Source organism: Salarias fasciatus, unplaced genomic scaffold (genome assembly GCF_902148845.1).
Source record: "Salarias fasciatus unplaced genomic scaffold, fSalaFa1.1, whole genome shotgun sequence".
NCBI lineage: Eukaryota > Metazoa > Chordata > Actinopteri > Blenniiformes > Blenniidae > Salarias > Salarias fasciatus.
The window spans coordinates 313,461-338,459 of NW_021941398.1; the positions used below are offsets into that span (position 1 = coordinate 313,461).

At 49.4% G+C, this 24,999-nt stretch overlaps 1 protein-coding gene across 4 annotated transcripts; it reads left to right on the forward strand.

The window, feature by feature from the left end:
* The first annotated feature begins 1,243 nt into the window (after positions 1-1,243).
* Positions 1,244-24,192, forward strand: LOC115385659 (dual specificity testis-specific protein kinase 2-like). Of its 4 annotated transcripts, none has more exons than XM_030087736.1 (11): positions 1,244-1,359; positions 1,710-2,356; positions 6,851-6,972; positions 11,793-11,841; positions 12,153-12,299; positions 20,647-20,729; positions 22,100-22,187; positions 22,311-22,394; positions 22,466-22,552; positions 22,621-22,711; positions 22,853-24,192. In XM_030087736.1, the coding sequence occupies exons 2-11, from the start codon at positions 2,168-2,170 to the stop codon at positions 23,911-23,913; spliced, it is 2,001 nt and encodes a 666-aa protein (XP_029943596.1). In that variant the 5' UTR covers positions 1,244-1,359; positions 1,710-2,167; the 3' UTR covers positions 23,914-24,192. The 4 variants fall into 4 exon arrangements, with proteins under 4 accessions (XP_029943596.1, XP_029943593.1, XP_029943594.1 ...); XM_030087733.1 differs by having other exon boundaries at positions 22,097-22,187; positions 22,853-23,913; XM_030087734.1 differs by lacking the exon at positions 1,244-1,359 and adding an exon at positions 1,427-1,628 and having other exon boundaries at positions 22,097-22,187; positions 22,853-23,913.
* Positions 24,193-24,999: the final 807 nt, after the last annotated feature.

Consider the following 24,999-nt stretch of genomic DNA (forward strand, 5'->3'; position numbering starts at 1 on the left):
GAGGCATGAATTACTACTGTGGTCGTTTTCTAGGGGAAGAGTCTCATCGGTCATCCATCTGTCATCTGTCCTTTGTCCAACCCTCATCCATCCATAGTCCTTATAGAGACTGTCCTGGATGGACGATAGATGGATGATGACTGTATGTTCGTGGTCAGAGGTTGTGCCCCCTTCTGGTCTGTGGTCTTTCGGCTTAATAGGTGGTGGTCTCTGGTCTTGAGTCTTCATGGGTGGTGGTCTCTGGTCTTGGGTGGTGGTCTCTGGTCTTGAGCCTTTATGGGTGGTGGTCTCTGGTCTTGAGTCTTCATGGGTGGTGGTCTCTGGTCTTGAGTCTTCATGGGTGGTGGTCTGTGGTCTTGAGCCTCTCTATGGGTGCTGGTCTCTGGTGGTCTCTACTCTTGAGTCTTCATGTTCTTTTCCGTCCATTGTGATGGATTTTCAGAGTCGCCGTGTGGCCGAGCTGTCAGGCCTGATCCCCTCGTACACGGTCACCGCGCGGCGCGGGGCGGACGCGGAGCGGCGTGTTCAGGCGTCCCTCTCTCACAGCGCGGTCTGCCTGAGCGGGTTGTCCGCGGCGACGGGCTGCTGTGTGACATGTCTGAAGTAACTCCAGAGGCGTTTCGGGAGCGAAAGGATGTTTATTCCCAAGAGCAGCATCCAGGAACGTGCATCAGCATCGGGAGTCAAACACACAACACAGTGCGGCTTCCGTAGCTCCGGCATAGACCTGTAGATATAGATCTCTAGATATGTGTATCTAGACACGCGCTCCTCTCAACTGCGCCGAATAGTAAATTCAAACGGAACATATATCTGCAGATATGACAACTAGGACCTGTCTTCATTGTTTTCAATGGGACCCGCTCCAAGCCGCGGAAAACCAGACGGAGCGGAGCTGGAAGCCTCTGGGGAGACGGTCTGTGGGACAGGAGCTCAGTGCTGCAGGGGAAGCCTGGTTGACACGAGATGTGTGTTTATGTCGTTGGTTTCAACGGGACGCCGCGCACAGCCCGCTCAAGTCCGCGCAGAAAAATAGACTTGATTTCTATTTAGAAACCGCCGCGCGGATTTGGACGGGCCACGCGCGTGGAGTGTGAAAGGACTGATCTGTCTGCATGCAGTTCTGACTTTTCCGCGCAGACACCGTGCAAACCGGACAGATCCGCGCCGCACAGCCGCGTGTGTGTGAATGAGGCCTTATTTTGAAAGCCGAACCGGAAGCGGCGCTGCCTTGGCTCTGGAGCTTGTTTCCGGTCCCGCGAGCCGCTGCAGCCGCATCCGCGCGGTGCGAGGAGCAGCAGGCCCGCTGGTCGACGGGCCGGGTCGGGAGAGCCTCCTTCCCCGGGAGCGGAGCGACAGGTGAGCCGTGCGGCGGAGCCCCGCAGCCCGCCGGAGCGGCAGACCCCCGGTCCGGCGGCAGCGCTTCCCGGAGAGCGGAGACGATGCGGCGGAAACGCTCCTGCTGTCCGATGAATACATGAGAGACACGGAAGATGTGGTGGTTTCTCAGTCTGCCAGGAGATTCCTGAGACCACGGCCCCGTGGAGAACCTGCCCGGTCCGGGAGGGGGGCCGGTCTGCGGCTCGGGGCTGAGCGTCTGCCGACGTTTACTGCTTGACTCTCATGAAGTGATTATTTTAAGAGTTTAGCCTGGTGGTGGTTACTCCATGCTCCTGCTCAGTGCTGGATGTTCTTGTTCTGATCCACAGGAACCAGTCTGCAGGGACCTGTCCACAGGGACCTGTCCACTGGAACCAGTCCACTGGAACCAGTCTGCAGGGACCTGTCAACAGAGACCTGTCCACTGGAACCAGTCCACTGGAACCAGTCTGCAGGGACCTGTCCACTGGAACCAGTCTGCAGGGACCTGTCCACTGGAACCAGCCCCTGGGAACTGGTCCGTGTCCTCTCCTGGGGACCTGTCACCTGCACACAGGATGCCGCCATGCAGCGATGCTGCAGAAGGTTCCTGGAGAAGCTGAGAGGTTTGAGGAGCAGGACTGAGCAGACTGGTTCCCAGCAGGAGCTCTGGAGATGATCTCAGATCAGTGCTGCTGGTCCTGACACCATGAAGCTGGAAGGTACCATCAGCTGCTCCCTCAGGACTGCTATGGTCTAACACACCCGCTTGGTTCCCCTGCAAGACAGAACCCGTCCTCTGGGGACCATGGACCGCCACGCAGAGTGCTGCCTCTGTGATCTGGAGGACGAGCCGCCTCTCCACAGCGTCCACGCTCCCAACCGCATCCGGCCGTCCTCGTACCGAGCCCTGAGGAGCGCCGTGTCCAGCCTGGCCCGCATCGACGACTTCTTCTGTGAGAAGATCGGCTCGGGCTTCTTCTCCGAGGTCTTCAAGGTCCGTGAGTCGGTCTCCTGGCAGTACTGCCAGAACTCAACCCATCCTCACTCTGCTGCACCCAGTCTGTCCCGTCTCCATACTGAATATATAGAAGGACGTTGTCTCTGGTCGGCAGAGCCTCAGCTGAGAAGCGGCTGTCTGCAGGGTGTGAGCTGTTGGGAGACGTCCGCCTGTCAACAGCGCTGCACTGCTGGTGGTGTCTGGGTCTCCAACAGCCTCATTATCGAAGTGATCTGTCAGTCCAAACCCAGACGAGTTACAGCCCTGCAGTGGTGGGAGGGGCTCTGGAGGGGCGGGATGAGCTAAACCTCCACACAGCTGCTCCATTCTTCTGCATTCTCTCCTGGTTCTCTGCTCGCTCCCCCCTGGTTTTCTTCAGAGTTCCTCCAGGTTCCCTCCAGGTTCCCTCTTGGTTTCTGTGGGATGTCCTGCTTCAGGTTTCTGGAGGAGCTTCACACTGTGGGACATGATGGAGCTGAGGCTGGACGCTCCAGAGAGGGGCGGAGGAGAGGGTTTGGGTTTTAAAGATCCCTTTATTGGGCCATTCTGTTTAATTAACAACATTGTGCAGCAAACATTTACAAAAACAAAGAAACAAAAGCTAAACTCAAAACTCAAAAGCTAAAAGTCAGCTCTTCATCTTCCCCCACCGAGCACAGAACGCCCCAGGACTTTAAACTGGTGTAATGTGGCCCCGCCCCCTGGTCCTATCAGGACTTTAAACTGGTGTAATGTGGCCCCGCCCCCTGGTCCTATCAGGACTTTAAACTGGTGTAATGTGGCCCCGCCCCCTGGTCCTATCAGGACTTTAAACTGGTGTAATGTGGCCCCGCCCCCTGATCCTCACCAGGACGCGTGTGGCTGAATTTTGTATTAATTAGAAATATGAAATATTCTTTTTGCTTTAGACCAGAGAGCAAAGCATTACAGTAATCTAACCAACAGGAGATAAAAGCTGCATGCAGGAAATTCACTGACATCCATGACTTGATGTCTGGGATCCAGTTAAAAAGGGTTTCTATTGGCCCTGAGTCACCAGGACACACGGCCATGAACAGCTGAGTATCATCAGAGTAACTATGGGAACTGATGAACAGCTGAGTATCATCAGAGTAACTATGGGAACTGATGAACAGCTGAGTATCATCAGAGTAACTATGGGAACTGATGAACAGCTGAGTATCATCAGAGTAACTATGGGAACTGATGAACAGCTGAGTATCATCAGAGTGACTATGGGAACTGATGAACAGCTGAGTATCATCTGAGTAACTATGGGAACTGATGAACAGCTGAGTATCATCAGAGTGACTATGGGAACTGATGAACAGCTGAGTATCATCTGAGTAACTATGGGAACTGATGAACAGCTGAGTATCATCAGAGTAACTATGGGAACTGATGAACAGCTGAGTATCATCAGAGTGACTATGGGAACTGATGAACAGCTGAGTATCATCTGAGTAACTATGGGAACTGATGAACAGCTGAGTATCATCTGAGTAACTATGGGAGCTGATGAACAGCCGAGTATCATCTGAGTAACTATGGGAACTGATGAACAGCCGAGTATCATCAGAGTAACTATGGGAACTGATGAACAGCTGAGTATCATCGGAGTAACTATGGGAACTGATGAACAGCTGAGTATCATCGGAGTAACTATGGGAACTGATGAACAGCTGAGTATCATCAGAGTAACTATGGGAACTGATGAACAGCCGAGTATCATCAGAGTAACTATGGGAACTGATGAACAGCTGAGTATCATCTGAGTAACTATGGGAACTGATGAACAGCCGAGTATCATCTGAGTAACTATGGGAACTGATGAACAGCCGAGTATCATCAGAGTAACTATGGGAACTGATGAACAGCTGAGTATCATCAGAGTAACTATGGGAACTGATGAACAGCTGAGTATCATCAGAGTAACTATGGGAACTGATGAACAGCCGAGTATCATCAGAGTAACTATGGGAACTGATGAACAGCCGAGTATCATCAGAGTAACTATGGGAACTGATGAACAGCTGAGTATCATCAGAGTGACTATGGGAACTGATGAACAGCTGAGTATCATCTGAGTAACTATGGGAACTGATGAACAGCCGAGTATCATCAGAGTAACTATGGGAACTGATGAACAGCTGAGTATCATCAGAGTAACTATGGGAACCGATGCTGTGTCTCCTGATGTCGTCTCCCAGAGGAAGCGTACTGGTACGGCCAGAGTATCATCAGAGTAACTATGTGCTCTGACATTATGGGAAATTGCCTCCGTCTCCGCCGCGCTAAGATAGACCTGGTCCGAAGGTGTGCGGGGGGCGGACCGCAGGACGACGGCGGGCGTACGCCCGATGCAGGCCCGTGGGCTGTGGGAACTCTGCCTGCCACGTCATTGACTTAATTGACTTCAGTACGGCGTCAGTACTGTGTCAGTACGGCGTCAGTACTGTGTCAGTACGGCGTCAGTACTGTGTCAGTACGGCGTCAGTACTGTGTCAGTACTGCGTCAGTACTGTGTCAGTACGGCGTCAGTACTGCGTGAGGGCTGCGGCCTGCATGGCGCTGGCCCTGAGGCTTCGTCCCAAAATCCCACAGGCCCCAGCTCCTGCTCACCTCCTGCAGCAATCCCATTAAGTAAAGCTGGAGCTTTGTGTGTCAGTGCAGTGCTGCCCACTGCCGCACTGCCCCATGCCCTCAGCCTGCTGCTTCAGTATCAAGAGCTCCACACCTCCAACAGTCACACACACCTGCAGCACACCTGCAGCTCACCTGCAGCTCACCTGCCGTGCATGAAGGACACCCTGAAGCTCTGGAGTGTCCAAAGTGGAGTTGTGGTCGGTGATTCCAGCTGGGATGTTGAGGAGCTGGCCTCCTGCTCGTTGCGCTCTGCTGCTTAGATTTCATGAGCGTGGGTTTGTCAAGTAGTAGTGAAAGTGACAGCAGCAGCTCAGCTGTGTTTCTGTGTGATGGATATAGAAATGCTTCTTTGTCTGGTGTGTGTGAGTGTGTGCAAACGGATGCTCTGTTGTGTGTGTGGTAATAAATGCTAATTTGCTGCAGACGAGTTGCTCATGGAGGCTAGCATGCTAACAGATGCTAGCGTGCTAATGGTGCTGGATGCAGTAGTTTGTAGCATAGATGTGAGGCTGTGCACTCCTCAGCCTGGAGAAAAGTCTTGTATTTCACCAGGAGCTGCTAGATTAGAGTAATTCCCACGGCAGTGAGCATAATCTGCATTGCATTTTGAAAAGTGGAGGAAATGGCAAATTCTCTTCTCTTCCACTCAATCACAAGGATGCGTTCAGGCACCAACGCAGGGTACCGTTTGATTTAATGTGAATCCATGCTTGGTAGCACCAACGGAATTCAGTCAGTACTTTTAAAAGTGCCAGATTCAGTACCTGTCTGTGTGTTTAGTGCTGGAAAGCTTCAGAGCAGATGTTTCAAACCAACACACACTGTGTGTGTGTGTGTGTGTGTGTGTGTGTGTGTGTGTGTGTGTGTGTGTGTGTGTGTGTTCTTGTATTTCTATCCTTGTCGGGGCCAAATGTCCCCACAAGGATAGCAAAACGTGGAACGACGTGCCTTGTGGGGACCTTTTTCCGGTCCTAAGTAGGAGAAACAGTGTTTTCTTGACCATGTTGTTGTTACTGAAAAAAGTAAAAGTGCAAAAACATTTCTTTAGGGTTAGGCTTTGTTGTGGTGTGGGTTAGGGTTAGGGTAAGGGTTAGGGTTAGGCATTCAGTTTTGATGGTTAGGGTTAGGGTAAGGGGCTAGGAAATGCATTATGTCAATGAATGTCCTCACAACATATAGCTGTACAAACATGTATGTGTGTGTGTGTGTGTGTGTGTGTGTGTGTGTGTGTGTGTGTAGGGCCTCACCAGCGTCTTGGTGGATTTGTGCAGATCAAGAGGAGTGATGGGAAATCCAGAAAGCCTCTTAGTGGCGCACTATTAATACACACAGACACACACAGGTCCAGTCAATGAGGGATCAGTCCTGCTCCACGGAGCTCAGCAGGGAAGAACATGAAGACTCCAGGGTCTGACAGGAGTCTGCAGTTCTGTCCCAGTCTGCAGACCCAGCAAAGTTCCACTGCTGGAGACCAGTCCTCCTGTTTCTCTGTCCCCTGTCTGACTCTCTCCTGACTGTCTGTCTCCTGACTGTCTCCTGTCTTCTGTCTGTCTGATGACTGTCCCCTGTCTGACTGTCCGCTGTCTGACTGTCTCCTGTCTGACTCCTGTCTGTCTCCTGTCTGTCTCCTGTCTGACTCCTGTCTGTCTCCTGTCTGTCTCCTGTCTGTCTCCTGTCTGTCTCCTGTCTGACTCCTGTCTGTCTCCTGTCTGTCTCCTGTCTGTCTCTTGACTGTCTCTTGACTGTCTCCTGACTGTCTCCTGACTGTCTCCGGACTGTCTCCTGACTGTCTGTCTCCTGTCTGTCTCCGGACTGTCTCCTGACTGTCTCCTGTCTGTCCCTCAGGTGCAGCACCGGATCACGGGTCAGGTGATGGCTCTGAAGATGAACACTCTGCCGAGTAACAAAGCCAACATGCTGAGAGAGGTGCAGCTGATGAACCGGCTGAGCCACCCCAACATCCTGAGGTAGGACATGGACATGGACATGGACATGGTCCCTCACACTGTCCTTTCACCAGGTACATCTTTACACACTTTTTTTTAACAACAAATCATTTTGTGCCATAGAGGGTTTCAGTTTCACATTGTAATATTCCAGCACTCAGATGTAACAGGAAAGAGCTTTTCATGCAGATCCAGGGAATCAGGGTATCAGAATATCAGGATATCAGTGTATCAGGGTACCAGGATATCAGGGTATCAGGATATCAGGGTACCAGGATATCAGGGTATCAGGATATCAGGGTACCAGGATATCAGGGTATCAGGATATCAGGGTATCAGTGTATCAGGATCCCAGCCGGGTATCAGGGTATCAAGATATCAGGATATCAGCCGGGTATCAAGGTATCAGGGTATCAGGGTATCAGGGTAGCATGATATCAGCCGAGTACCAGGATATCAGGGTATCAGTCCGGTATCAGGATATAAGGATGTTGGGACATCGGGGCATGAGGGTATCCACAGAAATACAATTTGTCACCCCCTAAGTTGTGACTTTTCCAATGATGCTGATTTTCTGTTTGAAGTTTGTTTAAAAAAAAAAAGTGTATATATATATATATATATATATATATATATATATATATATATATACATATATATATATATATATATATATTAGGGCTGTCGCGGTAAACCGGTATTGACGATAATCGTGGTATTAAAAAAATGAAATTTCAATATCGTGTTCAAAATGCGCACATGATAATATCGTATAGAGGATCTAGTCCCGCTTGAAACGTGTTGAAGTGTATTTTCAAAATCCGCTCCTGTTCTTCCGCCCTGCTTCGTCTCCCTCCTGCAGCCCCCCAGCCTCTCCCTCCCCCCTCACATGTAAACACAGCAGAGCAGCGGCAGCGGCCCGGCTCCTAGCTAGCTAGCTCCCAGTTAGCGAGCGTCACGAGTGAACTAAACATGTCGGCGGTGGCCGACAACGACAGCGAGACGCTCTATCCTAACCCGAAAAAAGTGTGTTTAGCAACACTGACTGTACGTCGATGCAAGCCGGGTAGCAGTGGGGCCCCATTAGGTAGGTTCCAGACGTGTCATTGTAATGTGTCCGGGGGGTTTCAAGTTGTGTCGCTGATATGCGCCGTCTTCTCCGCCGGCCCCCTTCTAGCAACTAACCGGTGAGTACTCGGAAAGGGCCCCATGCGGGGGATTTTCGACACGTTGTCGTTGCAGCGTCTAGTGTAGCGCCTTAAATCTGTCATTGAAATTGACTGATGTCAGCCGTCCCTCGGGGCCCCCTTCAGCTCGGGGCCCTAGCCAGTAGCGGCGCCTCTGGCTGGAGAGAAGCAGCTGCTGCTCATTCCGCCTCCGATTTAAACAAACAAACAAACACAAATCCTCTGCAGTGTGGTGGTGGGACAGGATTTCACCCCAACAGGGCCGAGGGTTTTCAGAACCCACCAACCCTACGTACATTACGCCTCTGCTGTGGATCCTCTGTTAATCAGATCATCAGATTTGAATTAGTTGAGTGTAACTACACTTTCTGTATGCAGTTGTACAGTTACTGTTCTCATATTGTTTCAACACCTTATTTGACAGGTATTCTGAATGTAATTCATCTGGGAAAACAGATAAAACAAACAAAATAAAATTAAAGATGAATCTGAATGTTTGTACTATTATTAGTTAAATTTTTGCTGATATCGTGATAATATCGTTATCGTGATATTTTTTGCCCATGATAATCGTGAAGAGAAAATTTGATATCGTGACAGCCCTAATATATATATATATACATATACATATACATATATATCAGTGGCGGCTGCTGGTCTTCCAAAGAGGGGAAGCTCATTTTCAGCATACATTGTAATATGTGTAATCTGTTTTTTGTATGTAAATTCTATTAGCTTTCATGCCTTTTGTACGCCCTGTCAAAGTTAGACAGATCCTCAAAGCCCACTTGTGACCAGACAACACCTCCCTGAGATGGTTTCATCCAGAGGCGTGGCCAGCAGGACATTTTATTGGTGACAGCACTTCAGTCAGCAGCTCACCTGGTCAGACCAGGACAGCTGAAAGGACCTGTTACTTTTCCCCACCTTTCGGCACCAGCTCAGTCTTAGGAGTTGATCTGTTATGCAGTTTAACACCAATTTTCTCTTCGTAAGGAAGAATATCAAATGGCTTCACCAAAATCCGGTCCACAACATTCACATTGTCTGCCGTTGTGTGTAGCTAGCGAGCAGCTGGAGCTGCTGGAGGCTGGAGCTGTGTGAGAGAAGGGGAGAAGCTCCACAGCTGCTAGTCGAGGACAGAAACCACAGAGTGACCGAAACGAGTCTCCAAACACAACGCTAGTCGTTTTTCACAAACACAAAGTCTCCAGGGATCAGCAAAGCCTCCGAATCAACTCAGCACAACAGAATGAAAAACTTCAGAAGCGCTTTGGTGCATTTTTTTTACTTCAAGATCGCTGATTTGCTCATTTCGCTGTCAATCAAGCTTCACACAGATCATCCAATTAGCACGCAGAAGCTCAGCGTCCAGGCCAGCTCACTGCCCCATAGACCCCCAGAGACGCTGAGCGTCCGTGGGCGGGACCAGCCCAGTATTTTATCCAATGAGCGTCCAGTTTCACTGCTGCAGAACAACCCACTCTGGCTTCTGCATGGACGCTCAGCGTCCGGCTGTTTAAAGCGCCGTGCCGCTGCGAGGAGGAGCGAGAAAAAAGCCGAGTCAATTACTTGAGATAAGTAGCCGATTCTGAACAAAAGATGAACGTGTTGTACCGCATATTGAGTCAATGAAATGTTCACACAACAGTAAATATTGGACCACTTATTTTTTGACATTTTAGGGGAAGTTGAGCTTCCCTTGCAGTCTTAGAGCAATCGCCACTGATATATATGTATATATATATATATATATATATATATATATATAGCTGTTAGGTTCTCAGCCCTTGGTACTTCTCCAGCTTCTCTGCTCCTTTTTCCTGATGTTCCATCACTTGGGATTGCTCCATCTATCACCACAGCTGTCTCCTGCTGTTCATCCACCACCACTATGTCAGGTTGATTGGCCATCACCTGCTGGTCAGTCTGGATCTGGAAGTCCCACAGGATCTTCCAGATGTTACCGTAGAGGAGCTTCCATCCAGATGTTCCAGTGAAGGAGCTTCCATCCAGATGTTACGGTGAAGGAGCTTCCATCCAGATGTTCTAGTGAAGGAGCTTCCATCCAGATGTTCTAGTGAAGGAGCTTCCATCCAGATGTTCCAGTGAAGGAGCTTCCATCCAGATGTTACGGTGAAGGAGCTTCCATCCAGATGTTCTAGTGAAGGAGCTTCCATCCAGATGTTCTAGTGAAGGAGCTTCCATCCAGATGTTCCAGTGAAGGAGCTTCCATCCAGATGTTGCAGTGAAGGAGCTTCCATCCAGATGTTCCAGTGAAGGAGCTTCTCATCCAGATGTTCTATTGAAGGAGCTTCCATCTAGATGTTCCAGTGAAGGAGCTTTCATCCAGATGTTCCAGTGAAGGAGCTTCCATCCAGATGTTACAGTGACGGAGCTTCCATCCAGATGTTCCAGTGAAGGAGCTTCCATCCAGATGTTGCAGTGAAGGAGCTTCCATCCAGATGTTGCAGTGAAGGAGCTTCCATCCAGATGTTGCAGTGAAGGAGCTTCCATCCAGATGTTGCAGTGAAGGAGCTTCCATCCAGATGTTCCAGTGAAGGAGCTTCCATCCAGATGTTCCAGTGAAGGAGCTTCCATCCAGATGTTCCAGTGAAGGAGCTTCTCATCCAGATGTTCTATTGAAGGAGCTTCCATCTAGATGTTCCAGTGAAGGAGCTTTCATCCAGATGTTCCAGTGAAGGAGCTTTCATCCAGATGTTCCAGTGAAGGAGCTTCCATCCAGATGTTGCAGTGAAGGAGCTTCTCATCCAGATGTTCTATTGAAGGAGCTTCCATCTAGATGTTCCAGTGAAGGAGCTTTCATCCAGATGTTCCAGTGAAGGAGCTTCCATCCAGATGTTACAGTGACGGAGCTTCAATCCAGATGTTGCAGTGAAGGAGCTTCAATCCAGATGTTCCAGTGAAGGAGCTTCTCATCCAGATGTTCCAGTGAAGGAGCTTCTCATCCAGATGTTCCAGTGAAGGAGCTTCTTGTCCAGATGTTCCAGTGAAGGAGCTTCTCGTCCAGATGTTCCAGTGACGGAGCTTCTCATCCAGATGTTCCAGTGAAGGAGCTTCTCATCCAGATGTTCCAGTGAAGGAGCTTCTTGTCCAGATGTTCCAGATGCTCTGTTCATGGAGCCTCAGGGTGCTGAAGCAGCCCTACTCCCAGATGATTCCTCCTCCATGCTGGGCGGTGTTCCTGCTGTTCCAGATGTTCTGTGGTGCAGGAGTCAGCGTGTTGCTGCTGCTGTTCTCTTGGTGACGGAGGTCCTCCCGTGTAGATTCAGCCTGCTCCCTCACCTTCCTCCTCATCATCCTCCCTCCAGCAGGCCTCATCCTGCATGGAGCTCCAGACGAGGACGGACGAGGACAGACGGTGGCCGTTTGCTGTCTCTACTGTTCATAGTCACTGTAGCTGACAGGGACGGTAGAAGGTGGAATGTAAGAGACTGGTTCCTGGAACAGATCTGCTTTATACTAATGACAGCTATGATCATGAGGACAGGGAACTGGTTGATGGTGCAATGCTGTGTGCCACGTTCACACACAGCATTGAGAAACATTCAGGACACAGGCCCTCGAGCACCAGCATTCAACACGTCCTGCAGAGCCTGGTAGACATCAGGTCTGTTCTTGTCCACTTTGCAGGTTTCTCGGGGTTTGTGTGCATGAGGGTCAGCTCCACGCTCTGACTGAGGTGAGCACATCTCCAGTTATTCAGCATACACAGTCGAAGTCTTCATCTTTAACCCTGTAAAAATGCTGAACTTTGTAGTTTTATGAGATGTTTTTGTCAAACTTGGTTGTCAGATTAAAATGCCACTGACAGAGAGCAGCTGTAAACAGAGCTATCTGAGGAAAACTAAACCTGCAGCTTCACCGTTTCACCTTTGATGTTTCCATGTGAAATGAGAAAAAGTTTAAATCCTGACATTACATTATGTGAGAGGATGACGTATCTAACATTATAACACAATAGAACATGGTCGTTTGTCTCCACATGTGCAGTACATTAACGGAGGGAGCCTGGAGCAGCTGCTGGACAGTGATCTGTTCCTTCCCTGGCCTGTCAGGATGAGGCTGTCCCTGGATATCGCCCGAGGACTGCAGTACCTGCACAGCAAGGGCATATTCCACAGAGACCTGACCTCCAAGGTGAGCCTGAACGCATTCCGCTCTGGTTTCATCCATTGACTGTAGGAAGATGGACGTAGCATTCGTGGTGTCACCCGGTGGTTTCTGCTCTCAGAAAATGAAGACAGCCTGAAGGCTGCCATCTTGGATTTATGGAGCCAGACACAAAAAAAGAGACGGAAAGTGGGCGGGACTGACTGAGCGCTGAGGACTCGTGCTGGTGTAGGGTGATAGAGAGATCGTCTGCCGTAAACTCATTTCATACTATTTCGTGTCAGTAACAGGCATGGGTACCGTTCACGTTTGAACCGATTCGCTAACAATACCCGCTATCTGAGAATCGGTATCAGTATTTAACAGTACCGGTTTTTGGTATTTTTGTGTGTTTATTGACATTTATTGACTCGTTTATTGACTCTATTGACATGCTAGCTGCTGACGTCATTATGCTCTTGTTCCTGCAATGCTGCATTCATGTCCAACTCGGAAAATTGCCAACTCCTCCATTCCCTCACAGTCTCAAGACTGCGTTCAGATACCAAAACGTGACACTGTTTGATTTTACATGAAACGGTTCTCGGTAGTACCGACGGAATTCAGTCAGTATCTATAAAAGCACCGGATTTGGTACCCGCCCCTAGGCAGTATTAATATTGTTTAGTGTTTTTGAGTTTGACCTGGCCTGACCCCCATCAGGCCGGTGTTCATTTTGAACTGAAATCTGTGGAGCCACAGTCTTTCTGGGGTAACCCCTGGTGGATGCTGGGATATGAAGTTTTTGAGACGTCTGGGTGGGCGTATGTCTGGACCCAGGTGCTGTGTCCATCTTTTAGACTGCCAGTAGTTTCACCCTGATTTGAAATAGGTTTGACAATTGACCAAAAAGTTTCAACTGCTGAGGTTGTGCTTGGATAAACTTTGAACATGGGAATTAATCTCCTAAATTCATAGGCAATCGGTGTAAATAAAAGAAATAAAACTGTCCAATCTCCTGAGTTAAAACTAAAAACAGCACAATCACCCTTGATCCTCAATAAATACACATCACCTTCAGAGAATTCTCTAAAGAACTGTATTCCTCACAATCTGAAATGGACAGCTCTCTCTGCACAGTTAACCTTCCTAGATGAAAAGATGAGCCGACCAAACACCTAGAAGACCCATGAAGCTGTCCAGCATGTGCCTGATGTTAATCTGCTGGGCCAGTTGGACCCCCTGCTGGGCTCTCACCCCACTCCAATCCAGTTATCGCCAAATATCACCAATCAGTAGAGACTGCAACATGTCAGCCAAGCAGAACAGAAAACAGCAACACTGCACATCATACACCCTGATCACACTGAGTCCTCTCCACTAACAAACGTAGACCGCTTCCACAAGCAGGAGGCCGCCATTACCCGTGACAGGGTGAACAGCGAATTCCTGGCGGCGCTGCAGAGGCTGTGATTCACCTAGCTAGCGCCTGTGTCAAACAGTCTTCTGGTCCAAGCTGCAGTGTTGACGAGGCAGCAGGCAGGGCTGCCCCCTCCCTCCTTATGAAGCAGACCTAACCCACAAAATCTGCCTCTATGCAGACGTGTTACTCTTACTGAAGTCTGATGGACAGATTATATTTCATTGCAGAATCTTCTAGAAATTGGAACAAATCAGGGGTCTTACCCATTACTTTTCAGCAGACACCTGAAGCTCCACTAAAACCAGGGAACACCAAATTCCTCACCATGGATGTTCCTCCAGTGATCCCAACAAAACCACCCAAAGCCTGGTTCAACACCCCTTATCCTGGTGTCTCAAAGTTTTTATTGGAAAACAAACCATCTGGCATAAGTTTGAAAACTCTACAGAACACCAGGGACCAGGGTGGCTCAAAACTGCCACATTTTCATCATTCATACCTGTTGAAGTGCTATAGATTCTGAAATGGATCCAACTTTAGATGAAGACTGGATAGACACTGAAAAGACGTTTTGTATAGATCTCCCGTTCTTCAGCACCTGTCTGTCGGTCTTCAGTCGTCCCATACAGACTCACTCCCGTCTGGAACTATCCTGACATCCTGCAGACAGTTCAGCCGGTAAGCCTCCCGAGACAGAAGAACTACAGAGCGAGAGGCCGCGAACAGCCCGTCAGAAAAAGGTCATTCATTCCACTGAATGGCTTCGTGGAGTCGTCATTATTAAACAGTGATTCATTGTTTCACTGTGTTGACATGTTTCAAATAAAGTTTAATTTGAAAGTTGTTCAGTGAAAATACTTGATAGATCAGATGTGATCTTCACTGGTCATAAATCCACTGAGCATCTGGGGTTCTAGTATCGTTAAACACAACATATCGTAGTGTCCGGGGATCACCACAAGATCTGTCTTGTTCCAATACATGTCGTGTTGAGGGACAAAGTCTGGGTGGATCTGGTGGCCAGTGATCTGGTGGTCCAGTGATCTGGTGGTCAGGTGATCTGGTGGTCCAATGATCTGATGGTCCAGTGATCTGCTGGTCAGGTGATCTGGTGGCCAGTGATCTTGTGGTCAGGTGATCTGGTGGCCAGTGATCTGGTGGTCCAATGATCTGATGGTCCAGTGATCAATCAATCAATCAATTTATTTTTGTATAGCCCAGTATCACAACAACAGTTGCCTCAGAGGGCTTCAAGATGTTACATTTGTCGGTAAAAGTAAAAACAGTGAATAAGCATAATGGTAATATGTCAATATTTACAGTAACGAGACAGAACGAAGCAACCACCGCCTTCGACCCTCACATCCGGCAAGAAAAAACTCCAAAAACCCAGTGGGAAAAGAAGAAATCTTGGGGAGAACCACAGTATGGAGGGATCCCTCTCCCAGGGACGGACAGCTTTGGCAACAGCTAGCATGAGACAATAAGAAGTAAAGCCTAGGACAATGTTGAGGACAGTCCGTTGGACGGTCCAGCACAAGAACCACGGATCCCAGCAGTAGAACCGAAGCCAGTCCACGGGCAGGACCGACAGGGGTGTCCTCCCGGTCCGGACGGAGCTTGTTCGTAGGCCCTCGTAATAGTGGAGTCAGCAACTGAAACTGGAGAAGACTCCCCCTCGAAGGGGGGGACAGCAGGGGAAAAGCAATGAACGGACTAAAGGGAATAACATTCAGACATTAGAGGACAGGGCTCAGTGCACCGTACTTCCCACAGCATTCTAGCTCCTGGGGCAGCTTTGTGGATACTTAACTGTTTAAACTAGTATTTAGTTAGTATAGTTTAGTTTAGTTTAATTTAGTTTGGTTTAGTTTAATTTTGTTTAGTGTAATTTGGTTTGGTTTAGTTTAATTTAATTTAGTTTAGTTTAGTTTAGTTTGGTTTGGTTTAGTTTGGTTTAGTTTGGTTTACTGTAGTTTGGTTTACTGTAGTTTGGTTTGGTTTACTTTAGTTTGGTTTGTTTTAGTTTAGTTTAGTTTAGTTTAGTTTAGTTTAGTTTAGTTTGGTTTACTGTAGTTTGGTTTGGTTTGTTTTAGTTTAGTTTAGTTTAGTTTAGTTTGGTTTACTTTAGTTTGGTTTGGTTTGTTTTAGTTTAGTTTAGTTTAGTTTAGTTTAGTTTAGTTTAGTTTAGAATCCCTAGCTGACCTGATCATAGGCTGCATCGAAGAGAAACGTCTTGAGCCTAACCTTAAATGTGGAGACTGTGTCTGCCTCTTTGACACCACTTGGAAGCTGGTTCCATAAAAACGGTGCCTGATAGCTAAAGGCTCTTCCACCTAGTGTCCATTTAGAGACTCTAGGAGTCACCAGTAACCCTGCATTTTGAGAGCGGAGTGCTCTGATTGGTTGATAAGGCGTTAAAGCATCTTGGAGATAGGTCGGAGCCATCCCATTTAGGATTTTGTAAGTGAGGAGAAGGATTTTAAATCTAACTCTAAACTCGACTGGAAGCCAGTGAAGAGATTTTAGAACGGGAATAATGTGTTCACGTCTTCTAGTTCCAGTTAATAATCTGGCGGCTGCATTTTGAGCCAACTGAAAGTTTTTTAATACACTTTTTGGGCAGGCTGCGAGAAGGGAGTTGCAGTAGTCCAATCTCGCAGAAACAAATGCATGGATGAGTTTTTCTGCATCACTTCTAGGTAGAATGTTTCTTATTTTAGCTATGTTGCGCAAGTGGAAATATGCTGTTTTACAAGCCAGGTTGATGTGTGCTTTAAAGGAGATATCCTGATCAAATAAGACCCCGAGGTTCCTCACAGTAGAGGAGGAGGATACACTGACGTTATCTAAGGTAATAATCTGTTTGGATAGACACTCTCTGTTTATGGGGGCCTAGTATAATGACCTCTGTTTTGCCAGGATTCAGACGGAGATAGTTCGTAGTCATCCAGGTTTTAATTTCTCTGATACAGTCACTGAGTCTGTCTATTTGATTAGTTTGATCAGGTTTCATAGATAAATACAGTTGTGTGTCATCTGCATAGCAATGAAAATTGATATCGTGACTTCTAATTATGTTCCCTAAAGGAAGCATATATAACAGAAATAAAATTGGCCCGAGCACGGACCCTTGAGGAACCCCATAACTGACCTGGGAGCACGGTGAGGACTGTTGGTTAACGTGAACAAATTGGTACCTATTAGATAAATAGGATTTGAACCAGCAGAGGGCTTTTCCTCTGATGCCAACCTCACATTCTAACCTCTGCAGGAGAATATTGTGGTCGATTGTATCAAAAGCTGCACTGAGGTCTAGGAGAACCAGGATTGAGACTAGACCTGCGTCAGCCGCCAATAGCAAGTCATTAGTGACTTTAACTAACGCAGTCTCAGTGCTGTGATAAGCTCTATATCCTGACTGAAATTTCTCAAATAAACTATTGTCCTGTAGGTGGCGGCAAAGCTCTTTAACCACGACTTTTTCCGGGACTTTTGAAATAAAAGGCAGATTTGATATCGGTCTGTAGTTAGCTAGAATATCAGGATCAAGATTAGGTTTTTTCAGCAGTGGTTTGATTACTGCGAATTTAAATGACTGTGGCACATAGCCAATTCCTAGAGACGTATTTATTATAGTTATGATCGTATTTAAGATAACTGGAAGAATATCTTTGAAAAGCTTAGTTGGAATTGGATCTAGGAGACAGGTCGAAGTTTTAGAAGACATTACAATCAAAGTAATCTCAGCCCCATCTACTGGTGAGAAACTATCTAGTATTTCAGGTATTTCAGGTGGAGGCAGTGGCTGGATTCCCTGAGCTTGATCTGAGGAAAGCGCTTCACTGATTTTACCTCTAATGGTTATGATTTTATCATTAAAGAATTTAAGAAAGTCATGGCAGTTTAAAGATTCTGGGATTACTGGTTCCACTACAGTATGACTGGTTGTCAGTCTGGCTACAGTGTTGAATAGAAACCGAGGGTTATTTTTGTTTATTTCTATTAAACGAGAGTAATATAATGTCTTGGCTTTAAAAAGAATTTGTTTATAGCTTAGCAAGCTACATTTCCAGGCCTTCAGAGATTGTTCTGATTTAGATTTACGCCACAGTCTTTCTAATTGCCGAGTTTTTTGTTTGAGAACACGGGTTTCAGAATTAAACCATGGAGCAACGCGCCTGGGTCGATTGGTTTTCAGCTGCAACGGAGTCACTACGTCAAGGGCAGATTTTAGTGAGTGCATAGCACTGTCAACAAACTGATCACTATTATCACCACTGGTCAATAAGCTCATTTCTGTGAGTTCACTAGATAATGCAGCAAATGCAGGCTGGATCAATTCTTTGTACCGAGCCACAGATTTTTCAGATAATGTCCGTATCAGCTGAATTTTATCTTTTTGAGCACAGTAGTCTTCAATCAAAACCTGAAAAGTGATTAAAAAATGGTCTGAGAGTATAGGGTTCTGAGGGAGAACATTTAGGTCACTGACTTCTATCCCATATGTTAAGACCAGATCCAGGGTGTGCTTGTGACTATGAGTGGATTCATCAACATTTTGAGTGAAACCGATACTATCTAATACTGCAATAAACGCATTACTCAAACTGTCACCAGAATCATCCACATGGATGTTAAAGTCACCTATTATAAGGATCTTGTTATGAGTCAATACTATATTGCTTAAAAACTCTGAGAACTCAGTTAAAAAGTCAGAGTAAGGACCAGGAGGTCGATACACAATAATTAATAGCACAGCTTTTTGATTCTTCCAATTTGGACAAGTAAGCGTTAGTATTAAGCTTTCAAAAGAGTTGAATTTAACATTAGTTTTGGGTTTAAGAAGAAGACTGGAGTGGGATATCACTGCCACACCTCCACCTCGACCTGTTGATCTTAGCTGTTTGGAAATTAACATAGGTTGGAGGGGTACATTCATTGAGCCTCACATAGTCATCTTGCTGGAGCCAAGTTTCTGTTAGAGCAAGGAGATCAATGTTATTGTCACCAATAAGGTCATTAACTAACAGAGATTTAGTGGAGATTGCTCTAATGTTTAGTAGACCACATTTTATGTATTTCCTACTGGAAAAGTTATTCTGTCTTGTACAGATGTTAAGCTTTTTACCCATTGACTGTTTTTTAATGCTTTGAGCACTTTGGACAGACTCAGTCTCTGTTAGCCTAGGTAAACCTCCATGCTTGACTTGTAAAAATCCGGGAGCAGGATTAGTGACGGGATCAACAAGATCAACAGAGGAGTGTTCTACACGACTGCTCTGCGCCCGGGGCTCATAGCTGGATTGTCAATTTAGAGTTCGAAGCCGATCAGCCATATTGTGAGCTAAAAGGGCTGCACCATCCAAAGTTGGGTGGATGCCGTCCCTGCGGATGAGCCCAGACTTTCCCCAGAAGGTGCACCAGTTGTTTAGAAAAATAACTCCGTTTTCCTCACTCCATCTAGACAACCAGCGATTGAATGATGAAAGTCGGCTATACATTTCATCATTGACCAAACTGGGCAGGGGACCAGAGAATATTACGGCATCAGACATCGACTTAGCCAATTCACACACCGAGGCTACTTGTAATTTGAGCACCTCTGATTGTCTCCGCCGGGCATCATTACCGCCTGCGTGAATCACGACTCGACGGAATCTCCTACCTTCCTGTTTTAAAAGCCTAAGGTTCCCCTCGATGTCCCCCACTCTGGCCCCCGGGTAACACCTAACCTTCACCGCTGGCAGCTTCACGTCTCTAACTATAGAGCTGCCAATCACCAGCGTGTCCAGTTCAGCCGGCGTGTCGTCGCTGAGGGGAGAGAACCTATTGCAGACGTGAAGCGGTTCTTGGAGTGCTACGTGGCGGTGCTTAGCACTAGCCTTCCTCCGGACTGTCACAAACCGGTCCTGGTCTTGTCCCGGCTGCTCGGGACACGCTGCGGGGCTAGGCTTGCTAACACTCCTCTCACTGCGGGAACGGGCTGCGAGCCCTGCCGCTACCTCGCTATAGCTAGCGCTGCCCTGCCCCTCACATCTGCGCAGCCGCTCCTCTAACTCGGTTACCCTGGCCTCCAGCGCTGTCAATACACTGCACTTTACGCAAATACCCCTATCGTCAAGGGAGGCAGGGTTCTGACTCAACATACGGCACACTGAGCAGGAAAGAAAAGAAGACAGAGGGGAGGACGCCATAGCGGTCCCGGCGGACCAAGCTAGTTAGCACGCTAAGCTAGTTAGCACGCCGGTGGCGCTAACGGCGGAGAAGAAATGTAATTCACGAGAGATCGCTTGGTCAATCGGGGGCGAAGTAACCCCGGGGGCGTAAATAACCCCGATTTTTGATTGCTTCGTGAATTAACAGTAATAGCAAGAGAGAGACAGCAAGCACTTCAGTCGCTCGCAGGCTTCAGCAAGCTTCACCAACACGGAAAACACTCACCGGAGTGACGTCAGACGCTCAGGCTGCGTCAAGGCATTGTAGTCTCTCAACAAGCCTCAGTTCGCCTTGCATGCAAATGACCGTTCTGCTGGTGATCTGCTGGTCAGTGATCTGCTGGTCAGATGATCTGGTGGTCAGGTGATCTGGTGGTCAGGTGATCTGGTGGTCAGTGATCTGGTGGTCAGGTGATCTGGTGGTCCAGTGATCTGGTGGTCAGGTGATCTGGTGGTCAGTGATCTGGTGGTCAGGTGATCTGGTGGTCAGGTGATCTGGTGGTCAGTGATCTGGTGGTCAGGTGATCTGGTGGTCAGGTGATCTGGTGGTCAGTGATCTGGTGGTCAGGTGATCTGGTGGTCCTTTTCCCCTAAAGGACGAGAGGCGGGTCATTGGGTATCAGGGTCCTGCTAGTAATCCAGTGAGAGGAGGGGACAGGGTGGGGGGGGGGTCCATAAACCCCCTTCCCTCCCTGTAGGGGTCTGGACTCTGGGTCCTGGATTGATGTGGTCTGAGGTTCTGGTCTGTCTGCAGAACTGTCTGGTCCGCTGTGACAGCGGCCGGTTCACCGCTGTGGTGGGAGACCTGGGCCTGGCAGAGAAGATCCCTGAGTACAGGTGGGTGCTCTGTGTGTGTGTGTGTGTGTGTGTGTGTGTGTGTGTGTGTGTGTGTGTGTGTGTGTGTGTGTGTGTGTGTGTGTGTGTGTGTGTGTGTGTGTGTGTGTGTGTGTGTACACGCACACATCTTTAAAGTGTTTTATGTTCACCTGGCGATCAGTAACATCTCTGTGGAGCAAGAATTCAGTTCAACTCAACTTTATTTATACAGCGCCAAGAACAACACAGTCACTCCCAGACTCCTTCACAGCAGTTCCACATGAGCAAGACCAGGAGACGGAGGACAGGAAACACTGCTGTTTAGTAGGAAGAACCCTGCAGAACCAGACCTAGAGGAGACTTCCTGTAGAACCAGACCCAGAGGAGACTTTCTGCAGAACCAGACCCAGAGGAGACTTTCTGTAGAACCAGACCCAGAGGAGACTTTCTGCAGAACCAGACCCAGAGGAGACTTCCTGTAGAACCAGACCCAGAGGAGACTTTCTGCAGAACCAGACCCAGAGGAGACTTTCTGTAGAACCAGACCCAGAGGAGACTTTCTGCAGAACCAGACCCAGAGGAGACTTCCTGTAGAACCAGACCCAGAGGAGACTTTCTCTAGAACCAGACCCAGAGGAGACTTTCTGCAGAACCAGACCCAGAGGAGACTTTCTGCAGAACCAGACCCAGAGGAGACTTCCTGTAGAACCAGACCCAGAGGAGACTTTCTGTAGAACCAAACCCAGAGGAGACTTTCTGTAGAACCAGACCCAGAGGAGACTTTCTGTAGAACCAGACCCAGAGGAGACTTTCTGTAGAACCAGACCCAGAGGAGACTTTGTGCTGTTCCAGTGGGGGGACAGGAGGAGAGGACAGACAGATTGATTGTCTCAGTCAGCTCAGCCTGGCTCCTCTGGCTGCAGATGGACCGGGCCAGGAGGCATCAGAACACCAGTTCCACTGCCAGAGACAGAGACAGAGACAGAGACAGACAGACTGGGAGAGACAGGTGTTCATGGCACGTAATGGTGAAACATGTGGAGTGAGGAAGGAGAGGACCTCGGCGTCGGTCCTCCAGCGTCTTCACTGCTCCTGAAGGAGCCTGACTGTTAGCTTTACTGTTTTAAATGTGTCAGAGTGGAGACTGTGTTCCGTCCCATGAGACGGGTCCAGTCAGGACGGTTCTCCCGGTTCCGCCCTGCTCTCCCACTGCGTTGTCAGACGGTTACAGTCAGACTGGCTGGACTCAGCTCGATGATCTGGTACTTGACAGCAGTAACGATGCGTCTCTGTGCCTTCTGTGTCCTCTGTTGTCCCTGCGTCCTCTCTGCGTCTCTGTCCTTCACGTCTTCTTTGTCTCTCTGTCCTCTGTGGTTCTGTCTATTCAGCAGTGGCGGGCAGAAGTCTCCTCTGTCCATCGTGGGTTCTCCGTACTGGATGGCTCCGGAGGTGTTGAGAGGAGAGCTGTACGATGAGAAGGTGAAGCTCTTCCACTGAAACACTCGTCCATCTGGAGGAGCAGCTTGTCTCGTGGGTCTCTGTGGACCGTCTGTCCACAGCAGGCCAGCGTCCGCCCGGCTGATCGCCTCGCTCTCTGCTCAGGTGGATGTGTTTGCGTTCGGTATCATCCTGTGTGAGATCATCGCTCGAATCGAGGCCGACCCCGACTTCCTGCCCCGGACCGAGGTGAGCCCCCCGCCTGGGCCTGTGGGGCGTTTGGCAGGACGGGGGGAGTAACGCAGCGGAACTGTGTGCAGGACTTCGGTCTGGACGTGAAGGCCTTTGAGAGCATGGTCGGGGACTGTCCTCCGCGGTTCCTGGGCCTGGCCGTGACCTGCTGTAATGTGAGTGGAGCCTCCGGCCCTGTCCGGTGGATGAGCCGTGTGACCCAGAGCGCCCTCTGCTGTTTCAGATGAGCGCTGCGCAGCGTCCGTCCTTCTCCCAGATCGTCCGTCAGCTGGAGAGCATGGAGAGAGAGGAGCGGGACGGAGCCGTTGCCCCGGGTAACTCAATCAACTCAGAACTCGGTCTGTCTGGGTCTGTCAGAAGCGCTGCAGGCCGGAGCGGGTCTCCGTCCGGTCCAGGACCAGTCCCGGTCTAACAGGAGCAGATAACCTTGACCTTTGACCTTTGTGTCTTCTCAGACCCTCTGCTGGTGGGAGTCAGCCCGTCCCGGCATCGAGGCTTGGCACGGAGCCAGTCGGACATGTTGCCCCCCGCCGCTCTGACCTCCCCCCTGCTGGGCACGCCGGCCCGGGTCAACCCCTTCTGTCTCAGACAGGACCTGAACGGCGGGCGGTGCAAGCTCATGGACACGCCCAGCAAGTCGGTCATCTCCCTGACCTTCGCCCTGCCGGCGCCCCGGGACCCCTGCGCCTCCCCCTACCTCCTCAGACCCGGCCCCGGGCCACGGAGGTGCCGGTCCCTCCCCTGCACGCCGGAGCTGAGCCGGACCGAGGCCTTCGCAAAAGACCCGGCGGACGGGTGGAGGGAGGGAGAGCGGCGGAGCGAGGACGCCGCCAGCAGGACGCCTCGGCTCCAGAACCCGGAGGACGTGGTTCAGGAGGCGGGACCGCCTGTGGAGCTGGAGATGGTGTCTCTGGAGCGACTGGAGGAGGAGGAGGAGGAGGAGGAGACCAGCCTGTGTCTGACTGAACCCATGGACTGCAGCAGGTCTCCAGAGCCGCCAGACAAAGTTCTGGGTTTTTCTCCCGGAGGATCGCTGCTCACGTCCACGTCCTCCTCTCGCTCCTTATGGACCAATGGGTGGAGACTCCCCGTGTCTCGTGGACCCCCGTGCCTGCCTCCTCTCCCACGGCTGGACAACAACAACGGCTCTGCGGCGGTGATTGGTCAGCAGGTGCAGTGGGGCGGAGCCAGGCCTGAGGGGGGCTCTGACTCTGAGCAGGAGGAGGTCTTCTGTCCGGGCTGCTGCCTGCTGGGGCTGGGCCTCCCCTCGGCGTGCCTCCGCGGTTCGGCCGCCGTGCCGGTCCCCCACCGCCGGGCCTCGCTGCCGCAGCAGCGTCCCTACAGGAATCCGGGCGGTACCGGGAGCGGCGGTACCGGGAGCGGCGGTGGTACCGTGCCCTTGGCGGCAGCGACCACCACGGCTGCCAAAACTCTGTTGTTCCGTGGCACCAACGGCCTGGTGGCCCCCCCGGTGCCCCGAGAGCCTGGACACCCCCTGCCAGAGGCCCAGTCGTAGCCCCGCCCACTGGGCAGCCCCGCCCCTGAGTGGCTGGAGGGCAGTGAGGGCCTTCTGTCGGCTGAGCAGCTCCACCTCTGTTAAATTAAATGGAAAGAAATATTTTACTCTGAAACACTTTTTTTCTGTGCAGTGGACTTAAAATCAAAGAGACTCCATAAAAATGAAACCACTGTTAACCCCCCCTCCCCCCACCACCTTTCTTTAGCCCTCTGAAACAGAACTCTGAAGAAACAAAGAAACGACTCAAAGGCAAACGTTCAGAAAGAAAAAGCGATTGACACAGCTTGATCGGGTGAAACTGCTAAAATTCTATAAATGGCTCCAAAAATTGGTCAGAATGTCATTTCCTAATGTTTTTTCACAAAACAAATACAGCTGGGCTCTGCTTGTGCAGGAGTTGATTCACTGTGTCCCTTTAAGATTAAACGTTCCTTTAAAACAGCTTCTGGTGTGTGTGTGCGTGTGCGTGTGTGTTCTTGTATTTCTATCCTTGTCGGGGCCAAATGTCCCCACAAGGATAGCAAAACGTGGAACGACGTGCCTTGTGGGGACCTTTTTCCGGTCCTAAGTAGGAGAAACAGTGTTTTCTTGACCATGTTGTTGTTACTGAAAAAAGTAAAAGTGCAAAAACATTTCTTTAGGGTTAGGCTTTGTTGTGGTGTGGGTTAGGGTTAGGGTAAGGGTCAGGGTTAGGGGCTAGACATGAATGGGAGTCAATGGACGGTCCCCACGAGGATAGAAATACGAGACTGAGCGTGTGCGTGTGCGTGTGTGTGTGAGAGAGAAGGGGACTAATTTGCTGAATGTTTCGTCTGGAAGAGGAAACATTTCAGTGTTTTGTTGCTTTCTTTTGTCATCCATCAAAAATGGGATCATGCTGAAAAAAAGAAGTAAACATGTAAAGTTTGGATTCCTGGCTGGTCCCATAAACCAGGAGACGAGCAGATGACCTGTGAACCCGAACCTGGACCGGGAGCTGCAGGGCCCGGCTATCAGCAGCTGTAATAGCAGATGCATGTTTGTGTTACCATCTAGACCTGTAGTCAAAACCGCCTCGACCGAGACCAAGACACTACCAAGACC

What these genes read in the sequence shown, in the direction of transcription:
- LOC115385659 (XM_030087733.1), top strand. Translation starts at nt 2,168, where the DNA reads ATGGACCGCCACGCAGAGTGCTGCCTCTGTGATCTGGAGGACGAGCCG. An exon ending in GAGAGCTGTACGATGAGAAG is followed by an intron (nt 22,188 to 22,310) that starts GTGAAGCTCTTC and finishes CTCTCTGCTCAG; the next exon opens with GTGGATGTGTTTGCGTTCGG. An exon ending in TGGCCGTGACCTGCTGTAAT is followed by an intron (nt 22,553 to 22,620) that starts GTGAGTGGAGCC and finishes CTGCTGTTTCAG; the next exon opens with ATGAGCGCTGCGCAGCGTCC.